The sequence below is a fragment of the Dermochelys coriacea genome, chromosome 8, assembly GCF_009764565.3.
Source record: "Dermochelys coriacea isolate rDerCor1 chromosome 8, rDerCor1.pri.v4, whole genome shotgun sequence".
Lineage (NCBI taxonomy): Eukaryota > Metazoa > Chordata > Testudines > Dermochelyidae > Dermochelys > Dermochelys coriacea.
This window is the reverse complement of record NC_050075.1, coordinates 1236014-1263284: the sequence shown is the minus strand read 5'-3', so window position 1 is coordinate 1263284 and position 27271 is coordinate 1236014. Positions and strand designations below refer to the sequence as shown.

General features: G+C 64.0%; 1 protein-coding gene across 4 annotated transcripts; it reads right to left on the bottom strand.

Moving 5' to 3' along the window:
* Window positions 1-94: 94 nt before the first annotated feature.
* HK3 (hexokinase 3) lies at window positions 95-26875 on the bottom strand. Of its 4 annotated transcripts, none has more exons than XM_038413169.2 (19): window positions 26690-26830; window positions 10893-11037; window positions 10638-10800; window positions 9887-10035; window positions 9499-9618; window positions 9072-9167; window positions 8597-8696; window positions 8257-8440; window positions 7813-7959; window positions 6943-7176; window positions 6206-6510; window positions 5695-5843; window positions 5293-5412; window positions 4542-4637; window positions 3964-4063; window positions 3472-3655; window positions 2879-3034; window positions 2454-2687; window positions 95-248 (listed from the first exon to the last, which is right to left on the bottom strand). In XM_038413169.2, the coding sequence occupies exons 2-19, from the start codon at window positions 11028-11030 to the stop codon at window positions 104-106; spliced, it is 2820 nt and encodes a 939-aa protein (XP_038269097.1). In that variant the 5' UTR covers window positions 11031-11037; window positions 26690-26830; the 3' UTR covers window positions 95-103. The 4 variants fall into 4 exon arrangements, with proteins under 4 accessions (XP_038269097.1, XP_043376495.1, XP_043376493.1 ...); XM_043520560.1 differs by having other exon boundaries at window positions 26663-26776; XM_043520558.1 differs by lacking the exon at window positions 10893-11037 and having other exon boundaries at window positions 26690-26875.
* Window positions 26876-27271: the final 396 nt, after the last annotated feature.

Genomic DNA, 27271 nt, shown 5'->3' with positions numbered 1-27271 from the left:
GGGCGGGGTGCTGCCCCATGGGTCCCTGCCCACCCAGCAGCCTCCGGGGCAGGTGTGCAAATGGCCCGCAGAGAGCCCAAGCTCCTCCCTACACGGGGCAGGCTCAGGCCTGTTGGTGGCGGGCGACACGACAGGCAACAGCTGCGATGAGCGCGGCCCCTTTCCCCGAGCCGTCCTCCGACCGCAGGAAGGTGACGCTGCAGCGTGGGGCAAGGAGCTGCACAGTCTTCTGCACCTCCTGCGCGAAGCTGCAGAGAGAGGGGGGAGTAAGGCCATGAGCCCTGCAACCAGCCCCCCATCACTGCCCACCTGGCCCTGCAACCCGCCCCCCCTTCACTGCCCGCTGCTCCCTGGAACCAGCCCCCCATCACTGCCCACCTAGCCCTGCAACCCGCCCCCCCTTCACTGCCCGCTGCTCCCTGCAACCAGCCCTCCCTTCACTGCCCGCCGGGCCATGCAACCAGCCCCCCATCACTGCCTGCCGGGCCCTGCAACCCGCCCCTCCTTCACTGCCCGCTGCTCCCTGCAACCAGCCCCCCTTCACTGCCCGCCGGGCCATGCAACCAGCCCCCCATCACTGCCCGCCGGGCCCTGCAACCCGCCCCTCCTTCACTGCCCGCTGCTCCCTGGAACCAGCCCCCCATCACTGCCCACCTGGCCCTGCAACCCGCCCCCCCTTCACTGCCCGCTGCTCCCTGCAACCAGCCCTCCCTTCACTGCCCGCCGGACCCTGCAACCAGCCCCCCCTTCACTGCCCGCCGGGCCCTGCAACCCGCCCCTCCTTCACTGCCCGCCGGGCCCTGCAACCCGCCCCTCCTTCACTGCCCGCTGCTCCCTGCAACCAGCCCCCCTTCACTGCCCGCCGGGCCATGCAACCAGCCCCCCATCACTGCCCGCCGGGCCCTGCAACCCGCCCCTCCTTCACTGCCCGCTGCTCCCTGCAACCAGCCCCCCTTCACTGCCCGCCGGACCCTGCAACCAGCCCTCCCTTCACTGCCCGCCGGACCCTGCAACCAGCCCCCCCTTCACTGCCCGCCGGGCCATGCAACCAGCCCCCCATCACTGCCCGCCGGGCCCTGCAACCCGCCCCTCCTTCACTGCCCGCTGCTCCCTGCAACCAGCCCCCCTTCACTGCCCGCCGGGCCCTGCAACCAGCCCCCCATCACTGCCCGCCGGGCCCTGCAACCCGCCCCCCCTTCACTGCCCGCTGCTCCCTGCAACCAGCCCCCCTTCACTGCCCGCCGGGCCATGCAACCAGCCCCCCATCACTGCCCACCTGGCCCTGCAACCCGCCCCTCCTTCACTGCCCGCTGCTCCCTGCAACCAGCCCCCCATCACTGCCCGCCGGGCCATGCAACCAGCCCCCCATCACTGCCCGCCGGGCCCTGCAACCCGCCCCTCCTTCACTGCCCGCTGCTCCCTGCAACCAGCCCCCCTTCACTGCCCGCCGGGCCATGCAACCAGCCCCCCATCACTGCCCGCCGGGCCCTGCAACCCGCCCCTCCTTCACTGCCCGCTGCTCCCTGCAACCAGCCCCCCTTCACTGCCCGCCGGGCCATGCAACCAGCCCCCCATCACTGCCCGCCGGGCCCTGCAACCCGCCCCTCCTTCACTGCCCGCTGCTCCCTGCAACCAGCCCCCCTTCACTGCCCGCCGGGCCCTGCAACCAGCCCCCCCTTCACTGCCCGCCGGGCCATGCAACCAGCCCCCCATCACTGCCCGCCGGGCCCTGCAACCTGCCCCTCCTTCACTGCCCGCTGCTCCCTGCAACCAGCCCCCCTTCACTGCCCGCCGGGCCATGCAACCAGCCCCCCATCACTGCCCGCCGGGCCCTGCAACCCGCCCCTCCTTCACTGCCCGCTGCTCCCTGCAACCAGCCCCCCTTCACTGCCCGCCGGGCCATGCAACCAGCCCCCCATCACTGCCCGCCGGGCCCTGCAACCCGCCCCTCCTTCACTGCCCGCTGCTCCCTGCAACCAGCCCCCCTTCACTGCCCGCCGGGCCCTGCAACCAGCCCCCCCTTCACTGCCCGCCGGGCCATGCAACCAGCCCCCCTTCACTGCCCGCTGCTCCCTGCAACCAGCCCCCCATCACTGCCCACCTGGCCCTGCAACCCGCCCCCCCTTCACTGCCCGCTGCTCCCTGCAACCCACCCCCCCTTCACTGCCCACCTGGCCCTGCAACCAGCCCCCCCTTCTTTGCCAGCCGGGCCCTGCAGCCAGGCATTGCAGCTGTCCCTTGCTCACTCACAAGCAAACTCCGTGTCCCTGCCCTCGGCAGCACCTGCTGCAACTCATCCCTGTCCCACTCGCCAGCATGGGCCCTTCCCCCTGCAGGGGCAAGCAGCTCCTCTGCACCCATCTGCTGGCACAGCTGTGGGGGCCCCGAGCCGCTACCCACTGCGATCCCCCATTTGCCAGCAGGGCCCAGCTGCCTCTCCCGCCCCCACTCACTGTGGGTGCAGCTTGTAGAGCGTCCCGTCCACGCCCACCGTCACCGAGAGCTGCTCCAGGCCCCGGTTCTCCCGGATCTTCTCCACCACAGCAGCCACGCCTGCCCCGCAGAGCTGGGCCGCGCGCCGGGCCACCACCTGGCACACCTCCCGTACCAGCACGCTGTCCTCGCAGGTGACGTGCAGCCCCAGCCCCTCCAGGATGGCGCACACCTGCCGCAGGGCCAGGCCGTCGCTGTGGGGACACCAGGGGCAGGGTCAGCGCAGCCTCGGGCCCTCGCTCCCACCCCCCATGCTGCCATCCCTAGGAGCACCTCCGCAGCAAGGGCTGGAGCCTTTTGCCCTGCCTGGCAGTTGACATCCCAGGAGCCATCAGCACCGACAGTGCCTGGCCCGTTCCCCATCCTGCGCCCGCCCCGTGCTCACCTCTCGATGGACGACAGGAACTTGGTCTGGAAGATATCCCGGGTCTGGAGCTTGGGGGACGGGCGGCCCCGGAACAGGAGCCCCTTGGCCGTGAGCTCCAGCAGGATGCGCCGGACAATCTCGCCCAGATACATGCCGCTGATGAGCTTCTCGAACCTGCCCCAGCAGGAGAGACCGACGGGCCGTCAGCACAGCTGCAGGGGCCCCGGCCAGCCTTGCCCTGGTAAAGCCCCCTCCCCAGGCCTGCCCCGGTACAGCCCCTGGCCAGCCCCTGCCCCGCCCCAGTCCAGCCCCCTCCTCAGACCCCTCCCAAGCCCTGCCCCGGTACAGCCCCTGGCCAGCCCTGCCCTGCCCCAGTCCAGCCCCCTCCCAAGCCCTGCCCCAGTACAGCCCCTGGCCAGCCCCTGCCCCGCCCCAGCCCAGCCCCCTCCCCAGGCCTGCCCCAGTGCGGCCCCTGGCCAGGCCCGGTATGGCCCCCTGCCCGACATGGCATGGCCACAGCTCCTCCCACCCCAGTATGGCCCCAGCGCAGCCCCTGCTTTGTGCGTCTGCCCCCAGTGCCCCAGCCCTGGTGCGGCCCCGGCCCTGCCCACCTCTGCCTGCCGGGGTTCAGCGAGGCCTCGTCCACCTGTCTGTCGAAGGGGGTGACGAACGCATCCAGGCAGCCATTGTCGCCGAACGCCCCCCACTCCATGTTGACGCACATCCGCCCTTCCCCCCCTGCCAGGGTGCCCACGTTCCGCAGCTCCTCCATGTAGCAGGCGTTGGTGCCCGTGCCTGGGGGGAGACGGGGCATCAGCTCAGGCCCCTTCCCGGCCAGGCTGCTGCGGCTGGGGCAGCCCCGCCCCAGGGCCGAGACCCCTCCCCTGCTGCACTAGCCCCTGGAGTGCGGCAATGCCAAGGGGCCAGCACTGCTGGGGGGTGGGGGGGCACAGGCCATATGCTAGGGGGGTGGGGGCCAGGTGTGGGGCGGGATGAACACTGTCCTAGCTCCCGCACACACACACCCCGGCTGCGGGGCAGTGTCTTGCCCTGGGGCTGGGGGGTGCACTTGCCCGCTGGGCACCGGGGGGGCTGCCCCTTACCCACAATGAGGCCGACCTCACAGCTGGGGTCGTCGTAGCCGCACGACATCATGGTTCCCACGGTGTCATTCACTATGGCAACCACGTCCAGCGCAAAGTGCTAGAAAGAATGAGACCCGTTACTAGGTAACACAACTCCCCATCGCCAGAGCAACGGCACTGGCACACTGCCCTCCCCGTCTCCTGGGAAACGGCCCCTCCCTCTGCCTCTTCCTGGAGGGAGCTGCTCCCCACCTGCTGACTGGGGCGAGGGACACAGGGCTCCGGCGCTGCCCCCGTCACGCCAGCGTCCTGTGTGAGGCCATCACCAGGCACCGTCAGGCTGCGACAGAGCATCACGCAGCCCTGAGCCCCCCCGGCAACCTAACCCCCTGCCCGATGCTCCTGGCACGATGCCCGGCCTGGCACAATGCCCCCATTGACATCCCCCACCCGGGAACCTAACGCTCTACTTGGCCCGATGCTCCCGGCCTGATGCCTGGCCTGGCACTACGATGCCTCCCTCACACCCCTGCCCAGTACAACGCCCCGCCCCGCCCGGCTCACTGGCCCCCTGCCCAGGCTCCCCCGTGCCATACATTTTTGCGCTTCACCGCCTCCCGGAGCAGCTTCACCACGTCCTGCCCCACACAGTCCGAGGCGTTGAATCCTTTGGTCCAGCTCAGCAGGACGCCCTGGGGACCAGTCATTAGTGTTCAGAGTTAACAAGCTACAGAACAGTCCACTTAGAAGCAACCTGGCTAGTCCCACCTGTCTGCTGGGCACCACCCAGCCCGCTTGCGTTCGCATCAGGGAGCTCCTGGCACCAGTGCAGGCTGCTGCGCACCAGCGGCGCTGGGAAGACAGGCAGCGACGGAAATGCTGCCTTCCTTGGCCGCAGCCCCCCCCACAGCCTCCTCTTGGGGCCACAGACCCCCCCCGCAGCCTTCCCGGGCACGTCCCAGCCTCCTCCTGGGGCCACAGCCCCCCCCAACCTTCCCCAGCACGTCCCAGCCTCCTCCTGGGGCCGCAGCCCCCCCCAGCCTCCCCTGGCACATTCCGGCCTCCTCCTCGGACCACAGCCCCCCCCCCAACCTTCCCCAGCACGTCCCAGCCTCCTCCTGGGGCCGCAGCCCCCCCCACCAGCCTCCCCTGGCACATTCCGGCCTCCTCCTGGGACCACAGCCCCCCCCCAGTCTCCCCCGGTCTCTTCCTGGGGCTGCGGCCCAAACGTTTCCGCAGCCTATCCCCCCAAGGGGGAAGCTCTGGGCAGCGGCTGAACTGCCCCGGGCAGGGTGTCTGGGCAACGTCCCCTCAGCCAGAGCAGCGCCGGATGCCCCGGCCCCTCACCTGGTCCAAGCCGGTGTGCTGGCAGGGGAAGGAGAAGGTGAAGCCGAGTGGCAGCGTCTGGCCCATCATGCCCTGCTTGGCCTGGAAGTCCATGATGCACTCCACGATGTGGTCAAAGAGCTGCAGAGATTTGGCGGGGTGGGGATCAGTGGGGGTGCAGCCTGCCCAGGGCACTGGCACCCACCTGGGGGCACTGGACGCTGGGGGCTCAGCCCCAAGCCAGGCCCTGCCTAGGGGCTGGGAAGTGAGAGGGGGAGACTCATGTCTCTGGGAGCAGGGTGGCGCTCACCCCAGGCAGCCCCAGCCCACCCAGCAGCAGGGGCAGCATTTCCAGCCCCCCTGGGGTGGGAAGGAAGCCCCCCAGCTGGCGCCCACGCCCCAGGACCCATGTGCCCGTAGTACCTGGCTGCCCGGGCCCTGGGCCATGTATGGCGGGATGGAGTACACCTCGCTGACGATCTGCACGCCGCCCTGTTCCCGGCTGCCCACCTGCACCAGCAGCACCCGGAAATTGGTCCCGCCCAGGTCCAGAGCCAAGAAGTTGCCTCTCTCTGCAACGGGCACGGGGGGGGGTCAGAGCCAGGCAGGCGCTGGGCTGGGCCACGGCACCAGCTCCCTGCTCCTAGCACCCAGAGCCTGCCGGCCTGGCGCACCCCCGGCCCCGTGCCTAGCCTTGCAGGGCCCCACTCTTCGCCCCGCGGAGGCCACAGACTGACCAGACCCAGGTGCCCCCATCTCCCCGCAGGGACCCCAGGCTGGGATGAAGCACCGGGGGGAGCTGGTGCTGCTGCCACCCGGGCTAGGCCAACCCTTGGGCTGCCAGTCCAGGCCCCGCCACACCAGGGCAGGAACGACCCCACACAGCCTCGCCCAGGCAGTGCCCCCCCAGATCCCCAGCCCGCCGGCCCCTCACCCGAGCCGTCGGGCGTGGCACAGATGTAGGTGGGCAGCATGCGGACGGAGGACATGGCGTGCGTCTCCTTCTTCAGCCCCAGCTCCATCTCCCGTCTCAGCAAGGCCTGCACCTTGCCCAGGGCATCGGGCGAGAGCTGCAGCAGCGCCAGGGTTTGGTTCACCTGGAGGCGCTGGGCTACCTGCCTAGATGCCACTGCGGCCACCATGGCAATCCCCTTGCCGCTGCCATCCTCTGCCTGCACCAAGGTGACGTCGCACTCGGGGGCCAGCTGCTTCACCAGCTGCTGCAGCGTCTGGCTGAACCTGGGGAGCCGAGGGAGAGCCTGGCACAGGGCTGGCAGGACTGGCTGAGCAGCCAGCTGCCCACGGGGCCCACCCTGAGCACCGGCAGCTGAAGGGCAGGGAGAGGGGCAAGGAGCCAGACCCAGCCTTGCAGGAGTGTCTGGAGGGGCTAAGGGGCCAGGCCAGGCGAGGGGCCAGGCCTAGAGCAGGGGGCAGCAGCGGGGGAGAGTGGGGGAGCCAGACCCCCAGCCGGTTGGAGCGTAGCCCCCACCGGGGTGCTGGGCCCACAGCTCCCTCCTGTTGCCATGGGGCCCAGCTGGGGCCACGGAGCCCAGGGCATGGCACCAGCCCCACTACCCGGTTCCCCACAGCTCCGCCCCTCGGGGGGCAGCATGCGCGGCTGGGAGCAGGCCCCGTGTTCCCTGGTGCCCAGCACCGTCCTGGGGTCCTTACTTGGCGTGGTCCCGGAACATGGCTCCGTCCACGGCCACGCTGGTCTTCAGGTGGGTCAGCTCCCGGTTCCTGCACATGTGGCTGAGGATGGCGGCCAGGCCAGCGGCACACAGGCTGGCGGCGCGAATGCACACGGTGCTGCACACCTGCTGCATGCTGAAGCAGTCCTGGTCGCTCGCTTCCAGCCCCAGCTGCCGCAGGACACACTGTGCCCTCACCAGTCCCACCTGCTCGCTGCGAAGGAGAGCACAGAGGCAGAGCCCTGCCATCAGCCTCCAGGCCTGGCACCCCCAGGGCATGGGGAGGGCATGGGGCAGAGCCCTGCCATCAGTCTCCAGGCCTGGCACCCCGAGGGCACGGGGAGGGCACGGGGCAGAGCCCTGCCATCATCCTCCAGGCCTGGCTCCCCCAGGGCACGGGGAGGGCACGGGGCAGAGCCCTGCCATCATCCTCCAGGCCTGGCTCCCCCAGGGCACGGGGAGGGCACGGGGCAGAGCCCTGCCATCAGCCTCCAGGCCTGGTACCCCCAGGGCACGGAGAAGGCACGGGGCAGAGCCCTGCCATCAGCCTCCAGACCTGGGGCCCTTGGGGCAGGGGAGGGCACAGGGGTCACAGAGACTTCCATCTGGCTGTGTGCCTAGCACCCCTAGGGTGCAGGGAGGGCGCAGGGGCAGAGCCCTGACATTGGGGTGTGGGGACGGGGGCACTTGCTCTCCACTTGCACAGGTGGGTTCATGTCACTCGGTCACAAGTGGAATGAGGTTGCAGGTCTCAGCAGCTATTGGCTGCCAGGCGCTGTGCACAGAGCAGGCCTGGTCTGGCCAGCAGGGGGTGCTGCTGGTGTATCCCACGCCTCGGGGACCCACTTACTCTGTGATCTCCAGGATGTCCCGGGTCTGGACCGACCCCTTGGTCAGAAGGGCAGGGGTCGTGCGCTCGCTGAAGAGCCCGCCCTGAGTGGCCAGAATGTGCCGGACGATCTCGCCCAAGTACAAGACACTGATCATCTTCTCGAACCTGAGCGGGGGCGAAGGGGCGTGAGCAGCACGCTGGGCAGGCAGGGCCATGCGCCAGCCACTCGGCATGGCCACAGGGCCACTGCTCCCTGGGCATGGCCACAACCCAGCACAGCACAGCCCGGGGCATGGGCGGCCGTGGGGCTGGGCCCGGCTCACCCGGAGAGCCCGGGGCATGGGCGGCCTGGCTCAGGTACTGGGGAACAGATGCCACTGATGAGGAACCAGAGGAAGCCAACGCTGTGCACCCCCCCCGCCAGGGACGCCCCCCACCCCCACCTCTGGCCCCTGACCCCACCTGCTCTTCCCTGGGTTCAGGGAGGCCTCGTCCACCAGCCGGTCGTAGGGGCTCAGCATGTCGTTCAAGGTGCCGTCGTCCCCGAAGGAGCCCCATTCAGTGACCACGCCCATCCGGCCCTCGCTCTCCTCCACCATCTCCACGTGCCGCGCCTCCGCCATGAAGCAGCTGTTGGTGCCAGCGTCTGCCGGGTACAGGAGAGCAGTGAGGGACTGGGACGCACGGCCAGTCTGTGCCAGGCAATGCCGGAGCCAGCCCCGGGCCATGCCGCCCCAGCACCCTGGCCCCGTCTGGCTCTGCCAGGCTCCCGGGGCGTCCCGGCCGGGACGGGGCCACTCACCGACAACCAGGCCGACCTCGCACGGCTCTGCACTGGCCTCGCAGCTCATCATGGTGCCAGTGGTGTCGTTCACCACCGCGATGACCGTGATGGGGTAGCGCTGGCCGGCAGAGAGAGGGGGCACAATCAGCAGCCACCACCATAATCCGTCCATGGATCCCCTGCCCCACGCTGTCCCACCCCCACCCACGGAGCCCCCACCCCGCCCCACCCTACACTGCCACACCCAGGGGGCCCCCACCCCACCCTGCCCTACCCAGCGGGCCCTGCCCCCACACTGCCCCACCCCTGCCCAGGGGGCCCCCACACTGCCCCACCCAGGGGCCCTGCCCCACACTGCTCCAACCTACACTGCCCCACCCAGGGGGCCCCCACCCCACCCTGCCCTACCCAGCGGGCCCCACCCCCACACTGCCCCACCCCTAGCAGGGGGCCCCCATCCTGTACTGCCCCTCCCCCTGGGACTCCCCCTTACATCTTGCTTGTTGATGGCATTTTGCAGTAACTCCACCACGTCTCTCCCCTCCACACCAGGGCACTTGAAGCTTTTCGTCCAGGAGATCAGGTAGCTCTGCAGGGAAAGAGCCCAGGCACTGCGGTCAGCCAGCCCTGCCCCACGCCCCGCAGCACCCCCTGCTGGGAGCCCCCAGCCAATGCTCCCGGCCAACCCCCCCACAGCACCCCCTGCTGGGAGCCCCCAGCCAGTGCTCCTGGCCAACCCCCCCACAGCGCCCCCTGCTGGGAGCCCCCAGTGCTCCCGGCCAACCCCCCCCACAGCGCCCCCTGCTGGGAGCCCCCAGTGCTGCTGGCCAACCCCCCCGACAGCGCCCCCTGCTGGGAGCCCCCAGTGCTCCAGCCAACCCCCTACCGCGCTCCCCGCAGGCCCGGAGCGATGCGCTCACCTGGTCCAGCCGCGTCTGCCGGCAGTGGAAGGGGAAGGAGAAGCCCAGCTGGAAGGCCCTCCGGGGCAAGCGGAGCCTGTCCAGGAACTCACACAAGCATGTCGCCATGTAGGCAAAGAGCTGGGGAGCAAGGCTGGGAATTAGCAGGGCAGAGGCCGCCCCGCGCCCATGGCCAGGCCTGTCCCCTCTGCCGGCTCCAGGCTCTGGTCTGCTGGCGCAGCGCTCCCAGCTCCCACCAGCCCCAGGCTGCCCACTCCCGGCACACCCTCTGGGTGGGGCCCAGAGAACTGGCTGGCAAGGAGCCAAGCACAGTCCCACCTCCTGCTCCCCCACTTGCCAGGTGGGTCACCCTGTGTCCAGGAGGCACGAGGGGGCCCTGCCCACCTACCTCCTCGCCAGGGCCTTGGGCCATTGCGTCTGACACAGGAAAGAGCTGCTGTTTCACCGTCACCATCTGGCGCGTGTCCCCCGACAGCTCCACCAGCAGCACCCGCAAATCGGTATCTCTCAGCTCCAGCACCAGGAATTCGCCTCTCTCTGCCCGACAAGCAGACGTGGTGTCAGGGCCTGGGCGCCCCAACCCAGCATATAGGGGGCATCCCCAGGACGCTGATGCTCTACACCCTGCCTGGCTTCTGCAGGAGCCGCTCATGCCCAGCAGATCCAGGGACCCAGTCGCTCAGTGATACCGTCCCTGAAGGGCTCCAATCACCAGCTTGTGCCACCGCTTCCCCCCCCAGCGCTGGCACTGCACCCCTCACCGGGGTCTCTTGGGCGCATCTCACTGACCAGGCTGCAGCGCTGGGCTTGCAGGTCCCCAGGGCAGGCCTGACGCCAGGGGCGGCGTGGTCAGCGACGGGGATAAAGGTGCCCATGGGCATGCAAGCAGGCAGGAGTGCAGGCCCCACACCAGCTGCACATGATGGGATGGGCCCTGCCTCTGGGCTGCGGCACCAAGCCCCTGTTCTTAGTGTGGGGCCCAGCATGGCTCCCCTCCCCCAGCCACAGCCCAGCTGGAATGGGGGGCAGGTGCTGACACCCCAGCTCTGGAGCACCCCAGAGCACTGGCCCTGGAAGGGGAGCCTGGGGCTGGTACCAGGAGGGCCCCCAACCCCGGGCCCCCACAGCCAGTCCCTTACCGGTGCCGTCCGGGGTGGAGCGGATGAAGTTGGGCAGCATGCGCACTGTGGCTTGGGCGTGAGTCCGGCGGCTCAGCCCCCGGTCCATGGCCTCCAGCATGCTGTCCTTGACCCGATGGAGTTTCTCCAGGGACAGGCACAGGGGCTGCAGGGAGCTCTGCATCTGGGAGGGGAGGCAGGGCTGGTCAGGGAGCGCCCCCAGCAGAGTGCGCTGGCAGCAGGGCAGCGAGTGGGGGGCAGCGAGAAGGGGTTTACCTTTGCAGTGAGGTGCCGGCTCTGGGCCTGGAGGCTGCGGCTTTCACTGACGCCAGCCAGCCCATGGCCAGGGCTCGTGGGGCTCAGCTGGCTCGTGGGGGGTTTCCCCATCAAGGGCTTCTCCTGGCTGGAACTCATCTGGGTCCTGAGGGGCAGAGAACAGGGTGAGCTCCTGTGACGAGGCGGGACTGTTCTTAATGTTTCCTCTGAATAGTGTGGGGGTGCCTCAGTTTCCCCTATGCAGATCTTAAGTAGCTAGGTGGTGGGTGTGACACAGCAGGGAGGGGGAAGTGTTGACCTGGGAATGTGGCAGGGGAGTTTCACTCCTTGCAGATGGGAGACCTGAGAGCCTGTAACTTGACCTAGGAGGGGGAGGTGACACCTCTGCCCTGGGGATGTGGACAAAAGGCTGCAGGAGGGAGCCTGCTGGGGGGGGGGGGTTAGTTTCAGTTTGGTGCTGGGTGGTGGAACGCAGGGAATCCCAGGGTTGGGGTCTAAGCTCCCTGCTCCCCCAGAAGGACTTGACTGAGGGGTCCTGGTTGTACCCCCAAGCTCTGTTGTAGACTGTGTTCCTATTGTCCAATAAACCTTCCATTTTACTGGCTGGCTGAGAGTCACAGTGAATCCCAGGAAGAGGGGTGCAGGCCCCGGACTCCCCCACACTCCGTGACAACTGGTGGCAGCTGTGGGAACTACTGCACCCTATGAACGGCGCTTCCTGCAGTAAGTGACTGGGGCACAGTAAAACGAGGGGAGATTGACGGGGACCAGGTGTGCTGAAGATTCATAGAGAGATGGTTTCAGGGGGTGCTTAACCCCTGGGAGTGTGTGACCAGAGAGAAGGACTTTTGCAGTAACAGGGTCCCCCGGGGGATTGCAGCGAGTGGTCCCAGGGGTGGAGGAGTCTGCAGCTCAGCCATGGCAAAGAGGTGGTGACCTCGAGAAGGGCTGGTACCCTAGGGGCTCTCCCTGGAAACCATGGAAAGCTGCCCAGGCCTGCGAGTGGCAGCAGGGAGATGTTTGCTAAACGCCTTAAGAGCGACCTGGTGGAGCTGTGCAGGCAGAGGGGGCTGCGCATTGGGAGGTCCACCAAGGAACAGCTGATTGCCCAGTTGGAGGAGAGGGATTGCTTGGATGACCCGATCCCTGTCCCTGAGGGAAGCTGCCCAGTGGATGCAGCATGGGCCCTGGGGCCTGACCGGGCTGGGAGGGGTAAGACTGCTGCCGAGGACAGCACAAGACCCTTCCTACCTATTCCTGGGGGAGGGATTGGGGGGAGCCCAGGGAATATGGAGGGCACCCTGACCCTGGCAGCCAGCAGGGGATCCTCCCGGCAGAGCTGCCCATCCCTGGAGCGGAGGTGGCTGGAATGGGAGAGGGAGATGAAAATGAGGGAGCTGGAGGATCATGAAAAAAAGCGTCAGCATGAGCGAAGAGAAACAGAGGCAGCATGAACTGGAGCTGGCCAGGCTGAGGAGCAGTGGGGCCCTGGCTGCGGTGAGTGAGGGGGGACCCAAGACTGTAAGGAGCTTTGATAAGTTCTTCCTGGCCCAGCGTAAGGAGGGGGAGGACATAGATAGCTTCCTGACCGCCTTGGAGAATGCCTGCGAGATGCACAGAGTTGACACTACAGAGAGGCTCCAGTTTCTCACCCCCTTACTGGACCCCAAAGCCATGGAGATGTACAGCTGACTGACGGGGCAGAGCCAGGGGACTGCGAACTGTTCAAAAAGGCCCCGCTCCATGAGTTTGGGCTGACCCCCAAGATGTACCGGAAAAGGTTCCGGAGTCAGCGTAAAACCCCTGAGGTCACATACCTACAACTGGTCAACCGAATGCAGGGATATGCCTGCAAGTGGACAGCTGGGGCCCAAGCTAAAGAGACCTGCTTGACCTAATTGTACTGGAGCAACTGTATGAACAGTGCCCTTCCGACCGGAGGCTACGGTTGGTGGACAAAAAGCTAGAGAACCCCCAGCACGCAGGGCAGCTGGCCGACGAGTTTGTGAACAGTCGGTCCGGGGGTAGCAGGGAGGAGTACCAAAGGAACAGGCCCCCCACGATGCAGAGAGAGAGTCACCATGGGACCTCCCAGTGGGGAAATATGGAGAACCCCCACCCAAGGGGAACGCCTGGCGTCGGGACCCTGCGACCCGCTCGAGGGGACCAATGTGACCTGAGCTGCTATCACTGTGGCAGAGAGGCCACGTACGGACCCAGTGCCCCAGGCTCAGGGACAGACTGAGCAGACCCAACCTACCCAGGGTTAACTGGGTAGGGACCCAGCTGGACGAGGGGCAGACGGCCCAGGCAAGGGGTGCTGCCAGCTTACCACCTGCTCAGGAGGGAAGAGTACCCCAGGCCAGCTCCGCCAGAGGGCTGGAGGCTCTGGACTCAGGGTTCTCGGTTTACAGGGTGAGCGTGGGGCTGTCCCTCCGGAGAGAGTGCTTGTTCCCCTGGAGGTGGATGGGAGGAAGGTCAATGGATACTGGGATACGGGTGCGGAGGTGACACTGGCTCGGCCCGAGATGTTGGCCCCAGATCGGGTGGTGCCCAACACCTACCTGACCCTAATAGGGGTGGGTGGGACCCCATTCCAGGTGCCCGTGGCAAGGGTCCACCTGAAATGGGGGCCCAAGGAGGGGCCAAAGGATGTGGGGGTGCACCACCATTTGCCCACTGAGGTTTTGATGGGGGGGAGCTAGAGGACTGGCCAAGCAACCCCCAGACCGCCCTGGTGATGACCCGTAGCCAGAGCCAGCGAGGAGCACTGCGCCCCAACCTTGGGGAGGGTACCACACCAGAGGCACAGGACCCTACCCTGGTGGGGAGGGAGCACCGAGGGGCACGGCTCAGAGAGGCTGTGGCCTCAGACCCAGCCAATGAGAGGGAACCGGGCCCCATCCCCTCCCCAGCCACTGAGTTCCAGGCCGAGTTGCAGAAAGATCCCTCCTTGCGGAAGCTCAGGGACCTGGCCGACCTCAGTGCGGAACGGACCATGAGGAGAGGTTGCCAGGAGAGGTTCCTGTGGGAGGAGGGGTTCCTGTACCGAGAATGGGCTCCCCCAGGGGAAGTGGAGTCCTGTGGGGTCAGGAGGCAACTGGTGGTACCCCAGAAGTATCGCCGCAAGCTCCTGTACCTGGCCCATGACATCCCCCTCTCAGGGCACCAGGGAATCCGACGCACCCGGCAGAGGCTGCTACAGAACTTTTACTGGCCTGGGGTCTTTACCGCTCTCCGGCAGTATTGCCGATCCTGCGACCTCTGTCAGAGGGTGGGGAAGGCCCGGGACAAGCAGCTTTGAAACCTTTGCCCATCATAGAGGAACCTTTCCAGAAGGTGGCCATGGACATAGTGGGGCCTCTCAGCAAGACGACCCGGTCGGGGAAGAAATACATTCTGGTGGTGGTAGATTTCGCCACCCGCGACCCGAAGGCAGTGCCCTGAGCTTCCACTGAAGCAGACACCGTGGCAGATGCGCTGCTGACCATTTTCAGCCGAGTGGGGTTCCCCAAGGAAGTCTTGACATACCAAGGATCCAACTTCATGTCGGCCCTGCTCCGGTGCTTGTGGGAGAAATGTGGGGTCCGGCACAACTGGGCCTCAGCATATATCACCCCTAGTCCAATGGGCTGGTGGAGAGGTTCAATGGGACGCTAAAGATGATGCTGAAAACCTTTATGAACCAGCACCCGCAGGATTGGGACAAGTACTTACCTCACCTGCTGTTCGCGTACAGGGAGGTACCCAAGGAGTCTACCAGATTTTCGCCTTTCGAACTGTTATATGGCAGGAGGGTGAGGGGCCCCCTGGACCTGATGAGAGACGAATGGGAGGGGAAGGCCACTCCCGACGGAGAGTCAGTGGTGGAGTATGTCCTGACCTCCCGAGAGAGACTTGCTGAACTCATGGGCCTGGCCAGGGAGAATCTGGCCAGAGCCCAGAGGAAGCGGAAGGTCTGGTATGACCGCACGGCGCGGGACCGCGCCTACGCCACCGGGGAACCGGTGATGGTTCTCATCCCCATGAGAAAGAACAAACTACAGGCCACCTGGGAAGGCCCTTTCAAGGTTGTCAAGCAGCTAAATGAGGTAAACTATGTGGTGGAGCTGTCGAACCGGGCCCACCACCGCCGGGTGTACCATGTGAATGTGGTGAAGCCATATTATGCCAGGGGGAATGTGGTGTTGGCCGTGTGTGGACATTGGGAGGAGCAGGGAGATGACCCTTTAGTAGATCTATTCCCTGGGACCAGAGCTGACTCCCCCTGGAAACAATTCCCCTCTCGGAAACAATAACCCCTGCCCAGCAAGCTGAGATCGGGGGGTGCTGCATCCGTACCGACAGCTGTTTTCCAACCAGCCTGGACGCACTAATCTGACTGTCCACCGGGTGCAGACAGGGTCGCACCTGCCGTTAAGATGCTCCCCCTTCCAAGTCACAGGGAAAACTGCTCAGGATCTGGAAAGAGAGGTCCGGGACATGCTGGCTTTGGGGGTGATCCAGCCATCGGCCAGCCCTTGGGCCTTGTCAGTGGTGCTGGTCCCCAAAAAGGACGGGTCGATCCAGTTCTGTGTGGACTATTGGAAGCTCAATGCCATCACTGTATCTGATGCCTACCCCATGCCCAGGCCTGACGAGCTCCTAGACAAACTGGGAGGAGCTCAGTACCTCACCACCATGGACCTTACAAAGGGCTACTGGCAAGTGCCGCTGGATGCAGATGCCCGGCTGAAATCGGCCTTTATCACCCCTCTGGGGCTCTCTGAGTTCCTGACCCTGCCTTTCTGCCTCAAGGGAGCGCCGGCCACCTTCTAGCGCCTGGTGGATCAGCTACTGAGGGGGATGGAGAGTTTTGCCGTGGCAAAACATCTGTGTCTTTAGCCAGACCTGGGAGGACCAGGTGTCCCAGGTTAGACAAGTGCTGAACCGACTCCAGGAGGCTGGGTTGACTGTAAAAGCGGAGAAGTGCAAGGTGGGGATGGCTGAAGGATCTTACCTGGGCCATCGGGTGGGGAGCAACCACCTAAAGCCAGAACCAGCTAAGGTGGAGGTGATCAGAGACTGGCCCACTCTCCACACCAAAAAGCTGGTCCAAGCCTTTATTGGGTTGGCAGGATACTACCAAAGGTTTGTGCCCTGCTTTAGTGCTATAGTCACCCCCATCACTGAGCTATGCAAGAAGGGGAAGCAAGACAAGGTGGTCTGGACCGAGCAGTGCCAGGAGGCTTTCCGGGCGCTGAAGGAGGCTTTGGTCAGTGGCCCAGTTCTGGCAAACCCAGACTTTGACAAGCCCTTTATGGTGTTCACCGACACCTCAGACACGGGACTGGGGGTGGTGTTAATGCAGGAGGATGAAAAGGGGGAGAGACTCCCCATTGTGTACCTGAGCAAGAAGTTGCTACCCCGGGAGCAACACTACGCGGCCATCGAGAAGGAGTGGCTGGCCATGGTGTGGGTCCTCAAGAAACTAGAGCCAGATCTCTTCAGGCGACACTTCACCGTGTAACCGACCACTCTCCCCGACCTGGCTGCACCAGATGAAAGGAGCCAACGCCAAACTCCTGAGGTGGAGCCTGCTCCTGCAGGATTAGGACATGGATGTGGCCCACGAGAAGGGAAGTGCCAACATGACAGCGGATGTGGAGAGGGGGCCCTGAACTTCCCCAGGTCACAGGTCAGAGTGACCCCGCTCAGTTCAGTCTCAAAGGGGGGAGAGAAGTGACGCAGCAGGGAGGGGGGAGTGTTGACCTGGGAATATGGCAGGGGAGTTTCACTCCCTGTGGATGGGAGACCTGAGAGCCTGTCACCTGAGCCAGGGGGGAGAGGGGGAGGGGGAGGGGTAGAGGGAGGGGGAGGGGGAGGTAACACCTCTGCCCTGGGAATGTGGACAAAAGGCTGCAGGAGGGAGCCTGCTGGGGGGGGTTTAGTTTCAGTTTGGTGCTGGGTGGTGGAACGCAGGGAACCCCAGGGCTGGGGGTCTAAGTTCCCTGCCCCCCAGAAGGACTTGACTGAGGGGTCCTGGTTGTACCCACAAGCTCTGTTTTAGACTGTGTTCCTATTGTGCAATAAACCTTCCATTTTACTGGCTGGCTGAGAGTCACAGTGAATCCCAGGAAGAGGGGTACAGGGCCCGGACTCCCCCACACTCCGTGACAGTGGGATAAGGGTGATCATTGCAGAGCCCTAGAGGGCAGGTGTGTGCAGGGGTCTGGACACAGAGAATGGCCAACACCCTCTTTCCTGGCACCTGAAGGCCTGGGCCCTTCCCCCCTGCAAGGTGAGAGCTAAATGGCTGGAGAACAAAGGAATCCGGTGCCCTCCTGGCCCAGGAAAGGGGCAAAGCCCAGAGGAGGGGGGGCTGGGGAGATTTTCAGTTTGGGGCTGGCTGGGGACATGGAGTGAAGTGCAGATGGGGTTGTCTGGCTCACTGCCCCCCAAAATGGACCCAGCTGAGGGGTCATGTTCTCTGCACCTACAAGCTCTGTTTTTGACCGTGTTCCTGTCGTCTAATAAACCTTCTGTTTTACTGGCTGGCTGAGAGTCCCGTCTGACTGTGGAGTTGGGGGGCAGGACCCTCTGGCTTCCCCAGGACCCCGCCTGGACGGACTCGCTGTGGGAAGCGCACGGAGGGGCAGAGGATGCTGGATGCTCCGAGGTCAGACCCAGGAAGGTGGAAGTTGGGTGAGCTGTGTGTCCTGCAGACAATCTGCTCCCAGAGAGGAGACTCCCCCAGAGTCCTGCCTGGCTTCATAGGGAGCAGTTCCAGAGCATTGCCCAGGACTCCATGACAACTGGTGGCAGAGGTGGGATGTACTGCACCCCGTGGATGGCACTTCCTGCAGTAAGTGACTGGGGAGTAGTAAAATGAAGGGGGATAGATGAGGACCAGGCATGCTGAAGGTTCAGAGAGGAGCGGTTTCGGGGGGCGGTTAACCCCTGGAAGCGTGTAACCAGTGAGAAGGACTGTGCAGTAATGGGGTCCCCCTGGGGACTGCAGTGAGCAGTCTCAGGGGCGGAGGAGCCTGTGGCTTGGCCCTGGGAGAGAGAAGGACTTTTGCAGTAACAGGGTTCCCCTGGGGATTGCAGCGAGCGGTCCAAGGGGTGGAGGAGTCTGCAGCTCGACCCTGGCAAAGAGGTGGAGACCTCGAGAAGGGCTGGCACACTAGGGGTTCTCCCTGGAGACCGTGGGGAGCTGAGAGCACACAGGCCTGTGAGTCCACAACAACTTGGGAAGAGCGGAGTGATGGCCTGTCACCATCTCCTTAAGAAGGACATTGTGCAAAAAGAGAGGGTTGCGCATTGGAAAGTTCCCCAAAGCACAGTTAATCGTGCAGCTGGAGGAGGATGATCACACTAAGGAACAGATTCCCGACCCCAATGGGGCTATAGCAGGATCTGGGAGCAGCTGGAGTAGTAGCCAGGCATCCCCAAGACTCCTGTCCCCAACCAGACATGATCGGGTGCCCGATCCGGGGATCGGAGACGGACGGGATTGGAGCTGAGTCTGAGAGAGCAAGAGGACTGTGAGAGACAGCGAGAGCCTGAGAAAGAGCTGCAGAAGCAGCAGTAGCATGAACTGGCGATGGTGGAGCGGAGAGGCAGAGGGGACCTCCCAGGGGTGAGCGGGGATAGACCCCGGGGTGCCAGTTCCACAGGGAACCTCGTGACTAAATTGCTGCCGCTGGTTAAGGATGGGGGGGGTGTGGATGCCCCCTCACTGCCTTTGAGCAGGCAGGTGATTTGAACCAGGGGGACCCTGCGGAAAAGCCCCAGTGTCTAGCTCCTTGCTGGGTCCCAAGACCATAGACTCCATCAGCCAGATGGGTGGGGAGGTGGACACGCTCCCACTCCTGACCCCAACCTATATGTCTGTGTGGAGTCTCCTGGGCTCAGGCCCCTCGGACCCCCAGTGGAAGCGGAAGGTGGTGGTCAATGGGGAGACATTCTTGGGGTGGCGAGACCCTGTGACGGAGAGAACTGTTGTCAGGCCCCGGATGGTGCAGCCTCAGATGCTGAGGGGCTGTGTGAGCTGGGTGAGGGTCCCAGGGATGAAGCCCCTCGCCCTGCCTATGGCCCGGACCCCTGTGCAGACACAGGAGGGGTGGGGCTGGCTGGTCATTGGGGTTCTCCAGGATATCAGCTATGAGACCCTGTTGTGGGGTGACTGTGTCTCTTTGGGACAAGATCCAGGCCCTGCTCCTGTAACTGCCGAGGGTTTGAATTTGAATCCAAGGAACCAATTGCGGAGAGGGAAATGGTCAGTGAAAATGCAGATGACCTGGCTGGCAGCAGGGAGGAGCTGCTAGGTTCAAGATACCTGCCTGCCTGTAACCAGACGCCTGGGTGTGGGTGGGACAGAGAGATGCTCCCCACCCCCTTGCACACCGGAGAGGGGGCTCACGCTGGCTCTGAAGCAGTGAGGAAAGCAACGAGCTCGCTGCCTGCCCCCACTGGGACAGCAAGGGCAGCGCTGAGCACCGTGGGAGCTGAGACCCCAGCTGAGTGGGGGGAGACACAGGCAGGGCAGGGCATCTGTTGGGAGTGGCAAGGTGCTTGGTAAGGAAAGCTTGGCTGAGCCTAGGCAGCCTTGTGAGCTGATGGCTTTGTCCAGTCAGCAGGGTGGGAAGGCGAGGAGAGTGGAAGATGAGTGTCCCTGGACCTTACCTGTTTACCTGGGTGGAGAACTGTGACAGTGACGGAAATGTGCCTGTGTCTGTCAGGGGTATTGACTTGCCTATGGAAGGAGCTACCCTGATCTCCAAGTAGTTGTCTGTGAACAGCTTTGTGTGCTGGGACCAGGGGAATGAGATCCCGAGCTGTGTGTCTGTTAAAGGAGAAAGTGTGTCCGGCTCTTCTTTGTCTGTGGAGCAGACAGAAGGGGTCTTTCAGCCTGGGATGGCTGAGAATAGTGCAGTTGTCTCAGAGTTGGTTCTGGATTCAGCTAAAGCCCAGGAAGGGAATGGTCCTAAGTTTGTGTCTGTTCGGGAGAATGGCCCTGTAACTAGGTCGCATCCAGTTAGTGTCTATGTAAAATCCCAGAGACCAGACAATTCTGGGGCTTGTATTCTGCCTGTTTCTAGTGTGTGGCTGGGAAAGGCTGTAGCAACTCTGTCTAATCAGGGTAAGATCCTAGCCAGGGCACAAGGAGAGCAGAAAGGTGATTTGATTGTGTTACCTACTGAGGGTGTGGAAACCTGTAGCAAGAAGGAAAAGATTCCTGAACTTGTGTAAAAAGAAAAGGAGTACCCGTGGCACCTTAGAGACTAACAAATTTATTAGAGCATAAGCTTTCGTGAGCTACAGCTCACTTCATCGCTGCTACTCTGAAACCTGAACTTGTGTGTGGCAAAGGGAAGGAGAAGGCTTCTAACCTTTTATCTAGGAAGTCTGTAAGTTTGCCTGAAAGGGGATTGTGTAGGAATCCGCCTGATGGGCCAGAGGTAATTCTGGATGTAAGTGAGACCCAGAAAGAGTCTGTTGTTGCTCAGGAAAGCGTTTCTCTAGAGCAAGCCCTAGGTGAAGAGGGAAAGGGCAGAATTTCTGTGAAGGGTGAATTGTTGCATAGAAAAGCCCTAGGGAAAGGAATCCTCATGGAGTCTTTGCAAGCAGTTTACTGCCACTGAAGGGTGTGAAAGTGATTTAATCAAGAAAGGTTTCAGAGTAGCAGCCGTGTTAGTCTGTATTCGCAAAAAGAAAAGGAGGACTTGTGGCACCTTAGAGACTAACAAATTTATTTGAGCATAAGCTTTCGTGAGCTACAGCTCACTTCATTGGATGCATTCGGTGGAAAATACAAAGTTTCAGTTCCTAACAGCCAGAAATTTTCTGTTGTGAATGAAGCCACTGACTTTCCTGTTGAAAGATCCAGTGTGGATAGCTTTGAGAAGGTCTCAGATGGAGTGAAAGCTGTTAAGAAAGTTAAACAGTCCTATAACCAAGTGGCTGTGTTTGGCCAGCTTGTTCGGAGACAAGGTTGTTGAGAAAGGGATGTCTCCAAGCTAGTTCTGTAAGTGAACAGTCTGTGGCCCAGGTCAAGATGGGGGCTCTTAACCAAGAGAGCCCGAATTGCAGCCCTCCAGACTGGAGCGCTGGGAGAAGACCCAATCCCAGTTTGACCCCTGGGGGATTTGGGATGGCAAAAGGGCACTGGCCGCATAAACCTTCCCACATGCAGCATGCGAGTGCTATTGACCACCCCCGACCTAAGGGAGGGCGTGAAACTGGAAGGGCCTGCTGTAACTCCCACCACGGAATGGGAGAGATGCTGGGGCATCCATAGGAACATTGGTGGGTTCGAACTTCCTCAGGTCACTGGCTAAAGTGACTCCACTCAGTTCGGTCTCTAAGGGGGGAGAGATGTGACGAAGCAGGACTGTTCTTAATGTTTCCTCTGAATAGTGTGGGGGTGCCTCAGTTTCCCCTAGGCAGTTCTTAAGTATCTAGGTGGTGGGATAAGGGTGTATGATCATTGCAGAGCCCTAGAGGGCAGGTGGGTTCAGGGGTCTGGACACAGAGAATGGCCGACACCCTGTTTCCTGGCACCTGATGGCCTGGGCCCTTCCCCCCTGCAAGGTGAGAGCTAAAGGGTTGGAGAACAAAGGGATCCGGTGCCCTCCTGGCCCGGGAAAGGGACAAAGCCCAGAGGAGGGGGCTGGAGAGAGTTTCAGTTTGGGGCTGGCTGGGGACATGGAGTGAAGTGCAGATGGGGTCGTCTGGCTCACTGCCCCCCAAAATGGACTCAACTGAGGGGTCCTGTTCTCTGCACCTACAAGCTCTGTGTTAGACCATGTTCCTGTTGTCTAATAAACCTTCTGTTCTACTGGCTGGCTGAGAGTCACGTCTGACTGCGGAGTTGGGGGGCAGGACCCTCTGGCTTCCCCAGGACCCCGCCTGGGCGGACTCGCTGTGGGAAGCGCACGGAGGAGCAGAGGATGCTGAATGCTCCGAGGTCAGACCCAGGAAGGGGGGAGCGGGGGAGCTGTGTGTCCTGCAGACAATCTGCTCCCAGAGAGGAGACTCCCCCAGAGTCCTGCCTGGCTTCGTAGGGAGCAGATCCAGAGCATCGCCCGGGGACCCCGTGACAGCTCCCTGTGCCAAGGGGCAGCTGCAGAGCCAGCCTATGGCCCCCAGCTCCCACCCTGCAGGCCAGGCACCCGCCATGCTCTGGGAAGAGCAGGCACCTGCAAGTGCCCTGCCCTAGAGCCCCTCCACAATCAGGGGGCCACAGGGGCTCCCCAGCTGCCAGCCCCTGCCAGCGCCCCCAGAGCTCAGCAGCTGCAATAATTCCTGTGGAGCGGCCCCAGCATGAGCCCCCACACCTCACCCCAGTGCCTCACCCCCAGCAGGGTGCGGACCCTCAGCCTCACCCCTGTGAATGCAAAGAGCGACAGATCCCTGAGCACTGATTAACCGGAGAGCATAAAACCTGGCACACCCCAGCCCAGCACATACCCAGATGGATGGTGTTGAGACTGGCCAGGCCCCAGGGTCCTGAGAGCAGCCTGGGCTGGGTTCAGATGTTCAAAAACCTCCTGTTTTATGCTGGCTGAGAGTCACTGCAGGCTGGAGATCAGCGTGGGCATTATTCCCTCTGGGGGTGAAGGCCCCGGGGCCCCAGAATGAGTGGACTCCCTGAGGGGGCCCATGTCAGAGCCCAGGCATGCTGCAGGCTCAGAGGGGTGCAGTGCTGGGAGCCGGAGGAGCCTATGGGTTAACCCCCGAGAGAGAGCAGACCCTAAAAAGGGTCTCCTGAAGAAGGGCACTGAAGGGGGCTCCTCCCAAGGGCCGTACGGAGCCCAGGGCCTGGGAGGCCGTGACACAGGCACACACTGCCCGGCTGTCATAGAGCCACCCGCAGAAATGCAGCCCCCATGGCACTGTGTGCCCAGCTGGGCACCAACTGGAAAGCAGGTGCCTGACCCAGAATGGCCACTTCATGGACACACCAGCCGGAGTTTTGCCTTGGCAACCCCCCCCACCCCAGTACCACTGAGGAAGGCCACAGGACATGGGCCTGGGGAACTTGGATCCTTCAGGACAACTCGCCCTGGGCATTGCCCTCCGGGCCGCGGGAACTCAACCCGGAGCTGGTGACAATCCGCCCCAGTGGCAGGAGCCCAGAGATGAGCCTGGCGAGCCGAGGCAAACCCCTGAACCCTGCCTGATGCTGTCACCTCCTGGCTGCCCCGAAGCGATAACCCAGCCTGGGGCTGCGGCTTTGGGGAGCTAAGGCTTGATGATGCTGCGCCCCCTGCACCAAGCGATAGACTCACTCACAGCCTGGGGGCACACAGCACCCCCGGCCAGTGCCGCTCTCAGGACACCCACTGGTGCCCAGCAGCCATGGACCTGGCCCTGCCGATGCGTGAACAGCGCGAGCTGCTGCACTCCAGGGCTTGGCTGTGGGGCTGGCACTAGCTTCACCCCACAGCTTCCTCCCCCACCCACGCAGCCCAGGAAAGATCAGGCCCGTCCCTTTCTGGGAACAGGGCGAGCTAGCAGGAAACAGGAAACTGCTTTTCACTTTGTTCTTGTGTAACTGCCTGTTGCCTCTCCCTGCCCCTCCCCACCTCGCTCTGCCCCTTCCCTCCCGCCCTCATCCAGGCCTGATTTCAGCCCTAACCTGGGGGCAGCCAGGGGGCCACCGTCCACCTTGTACCCCCTCCCCGGCCCCTGAAAGCAGCTGCCATCCCCCCTCCCCAGGGTCCCTGCAGGGGGCCCAGCCCCAGCCAGAGCCTAGTGTGCACCAGCAGGCAGGAGGGGCAAAGCCCAGGTGGGCACCTGCCTGCCTGGCCCAGGGTCTCTCGCCAGCTCTGACAGCGGGCTCCAGTCCAGGGAGAGACATGCCCTGACTGGGGTTGCCAGAGCCCTCCCCTCCTGGTTCTGCCACGCAGCCCAGGGCCGAGGCTACACCAGCCCGGCCCTCACGCTGCCATGGCCCTGGGGGGCTACAGGACTGTGTGGCCGGGCAGAGCAAGTGGGGCAGCCTGGGAGCCAATTTGTAGGCTGAGACTCCTTGTGGCTGGGGGTCCTCGGCTCCTCCCTAGAGGGAGGCACCAGCTGCTATGCCCTGCCAGGCGGTGTGGGGCTGCACCAGACCCGGTTCTCTGGGCCCTGCCCCGGCTCTCTGTGCTTCTCTGGGCATTGTGGGGCTGCCCCATACCCAGCTCTCTGTGCCCTGCCAGGTGACATGGAGGTTGCCCCATAGCCGGCTCTCTGTGTCCTGCCAGGTGATGTGGGGGTTGCCCCATAGCCAGCTCTCTGTGCTCACTGGGCGGAGTGGGTCTGCCGTGTGCCCCCTGAGGCAGGGCTTGCCCCCCTGACACTGCCTTTCATGTGGCAGGGTTGGGAGCAGCCCCCCCGCCCACATCAGAGCCAAACCTGCTGCTTTGCAGGCTGCGCAGCCAGGCTGGGCTCTCTGGCGCTGGGGGGGAGCAGGTCTCTGCCCTGAGCTGCTTGGCCCATGTCCAGTTTGGGGCAGTGGCAGTGGGGCACGGAAGGCCAGATGCCTGGCTCAGCCCAGGAAGCGGGTTGAGTCCCAGGAGCCGGAAGCCCCTGGAGCATTGCTGCACCGGCGGGCACACTGGGCCCGGCCTCTGGGGCTGCCCCGGCTGGGAACTCCAGGGCCACTGTGCCAGCTTTGTACCCTCTGCTCTGCCGAGGCACCGCGCTTCTGACCTGCCCCCCATGCCCGCCAGTCCTCCTCCAGCTCTGCCAATGCACCCACCTTCTGACCTATGGCACCACTGGTGCGCCCCTCCCAGGCTGTCAGAGAGCCCCAGACACATGCAATGTGTGAGTGCACGGGGGGGTTCGCCATGTGCCCTGTCAGCGTCTGGGGCTGGGCAGGCCCTGCAGACAGCCCGGCAGCCGCAGACACAGAGGGAGAAACAGGAACGTCAGCTCCTCAGCAAATCCAAAGTGTGTCACAGTCACCGGCCAGTCAGCAGCGATAAACAGCCAGCCATGGCGCTGGGGACCCCCCGGCTGCAGGGAGCCACGGGCAGGTCTCCAACCCCACTTCTACACAGCCCTTCTCGCGCAGCCCTCCCTCCCACAGCACCGCTCTGCAGCCCCCAGACATCAGCCCCCCACATAATCCAGAAACCCAGCCCCCGCCAACCTCCAGCCCCCTGCACCCCCCCACCATCCTACCAGCCCCCCACACCTCCCAGACACCCACCACCCCTCCAGCCCCCCACATAGTCCAGACACTCATTCCCCACCAACCTTAGCCCCCTGCACCTCCCAGCCCCCACCATCCGTGCACACCCAGCACCCACCACCCTCCAAACACCCAGCTCCCTGCATCCCCCCCAGGACCTTGCCCCTCCTCTTGCTGACAGTGGAAGTTTGGAAGCACGAGATGGCGGTGACCCACTGCCAGCCATGGCCTGCTGGCCACATGCACAGTACAGGCTCCCTGGCGCCGCGGGGGGTTTTGCACCATCCAGAGACTCACCACGGTCCGTCCGGTGACTCACGGGGCAGCAGTGGGCACCAGCGTGGACAGCCAGGGCTGCTGAGGGCCTGCGGGAGGGGCAGCTGCAGCCGGGGGCACGCAGAGAGTTGGTGGCAGTGGGCAGGCTGATTGTGGGGCAAACACATGCAGCTCCTGCCTGCTGCTCATGCCCCCTCTCCTGGCACCACGCAGGCCTGTCCCCCACACACACCCACTGGCCCCACAGAGGCTGAGGTCAGGATGTGCCGTGCCCCTCTGGCACCCTGCATTTCTCCGCAGCCAACAGGAGCCCAGGAGCCAGTGTACCCTGTAGGCCAGGCCTGGCCCCGTGGCAGTGCTCAGGGCTGGCGCGGGCTCCCTGGGCCAAGCTGGGATCCTTGGGGGAATTGCTTCCGTGTCCGGCCCCAGCCGCTCCTCGGGCGCTGCAGCCACGGAGCCAGGCCTGTCCCGTAGCAGTGGCTGGGGGCCACGGGGCGAGAGAGTCATGGTCACTGAAAGGGCCAGGTGCCCGCAGGCAGCCCGAGCACCCGGTCCTGGCGCCGCTCTCCAAGAGCCCCGGCAAAGGCGAAGGTGGCAGAACCGTGGCTCCTTGGCGGGGCGTCTGGCACCTGGGGCCAGCTCAGACTGTGGGGGAGGAGGTGGAGTGTGGGGCTGCCCCCTGCTGAGCCGGGACAGACTATTTCCAGGCCAATTTGCATTTACCTTCAGTTCCAATTAGCACTTGTAGATTTGAGCCCAATGTTTTAATTAGCTCAGCGATTATTTGTGCCATTAATTAGGCAGCCACATTAATGAGCCCTCCCCCTCCCAACTAGCTGTTGGTAGCAGCGGGCGGCTCGGCAGGGGGAGCAGGGTTTGAACCCAGGGTGCTGGGCTTTAGGACCTGACCGTAGTCACATACCAGGGTTCAGTGCCAGCCTGGCAAAGCCCTGCCCAGGGGCTCAGGGAGCCAGCGGGCCTGCCCCAGATCGCCCCTTTGTTGAGGAGCTGCCAGTAAATCGGTGGGTGCTGATCCGGCTCTACGGGCTCAGAGCATCCCAGCCCCGCCCTGAGGAACCTGGCTCTTGCGCCCCTGCTCACCGGCCTGCAACACGGCCCGACAGCTCCTCACAACGGGCCTGTGGGAGGGTTCCCTCATGAATTCGTGTCTGAGCTGACTCCCCATATGCCAGAGCAGCAGCTGGCACCGTTAGGGTCAGATGTGAAAGCGATCCCCCGACCAAGCTGACGCCAGAGCCCACCCCCCCCCCCACGGCTGCAGCCTGTCCAGGTGACAATCACCAGCCCTGCCATAATGGCCTGGCACCTTGCTTGGTGCCCAGCCCTGACTCACCGGGGCTGGGGTGGGTGCTCGGGGCTGCGGGCACTCCTGGCACTGCTGCGTGTGCTCACTCCACTCAGTCTCCCAGCTTTCAGAGTAGCAGCTGTGTTGCCTAATATCAAAAGTGAAAGTAGCCTGTGACAATTTATAAAGTTTTACCACACGTACTCCTTTACTGCACATACTCCACACTTGCGTCTGCCTGCCACTCCACGCAGCCTCCGTGGACAGCGCGGGTCTTGCCCTCCCAGCCACACACTTCGCTTCCTGGGGTTGCATCCACCAGAGACAGCTGTGCCCAGCCCTCCACATGCACCACCTGGATGCCTGGGTTCTCCTCCCAGCTCCCATGCGGGCCTGCTCAGGAAAGACTGGAGCAGCCCAGGGCCTGGGGCCATGCACAGGACCCCCCACTGCCGCAGGAACCCACACCTGCCCAGCCCAGGTTAATCACAGGTGCCTGCAGGTGTAACCCACACACCTGCTGGATGTGGGGTTCTGTCCCATCTAGTGGCACCGGGGCCACGTAGAGAGAGTTGAACAAGTCCATTCTACAGCCTCTGCTTGCTCCTGCACTGAGCTCCAGGGGTCCCA

Excerpts from the sequence above, each read along its gene's own strand:
- HK3 (XM_043520558.1), bottom strand. The coding sequence starts at position 26,860 with ATGTGCAGTAAAGGAGTACGTGTGGTAAAACTTTATAAATTGTCACAG. Across the intron at positions 5,844-6,205 it reads TGCCACGCCCGACGGCTCGG|AGAGAGGCAACTTCTTGGCT; the intron begins GTGAGGGGCCGG and ends TGCCCGTTGCAG. Across the intron at positions 249-2,453 it reads CTCTACAAGCTGCACCCACA|CTTCGCGCAGGAGGTGCAGA; the intron begins GTGAGTGGGGGC and ends CTCTCTCTGCAG.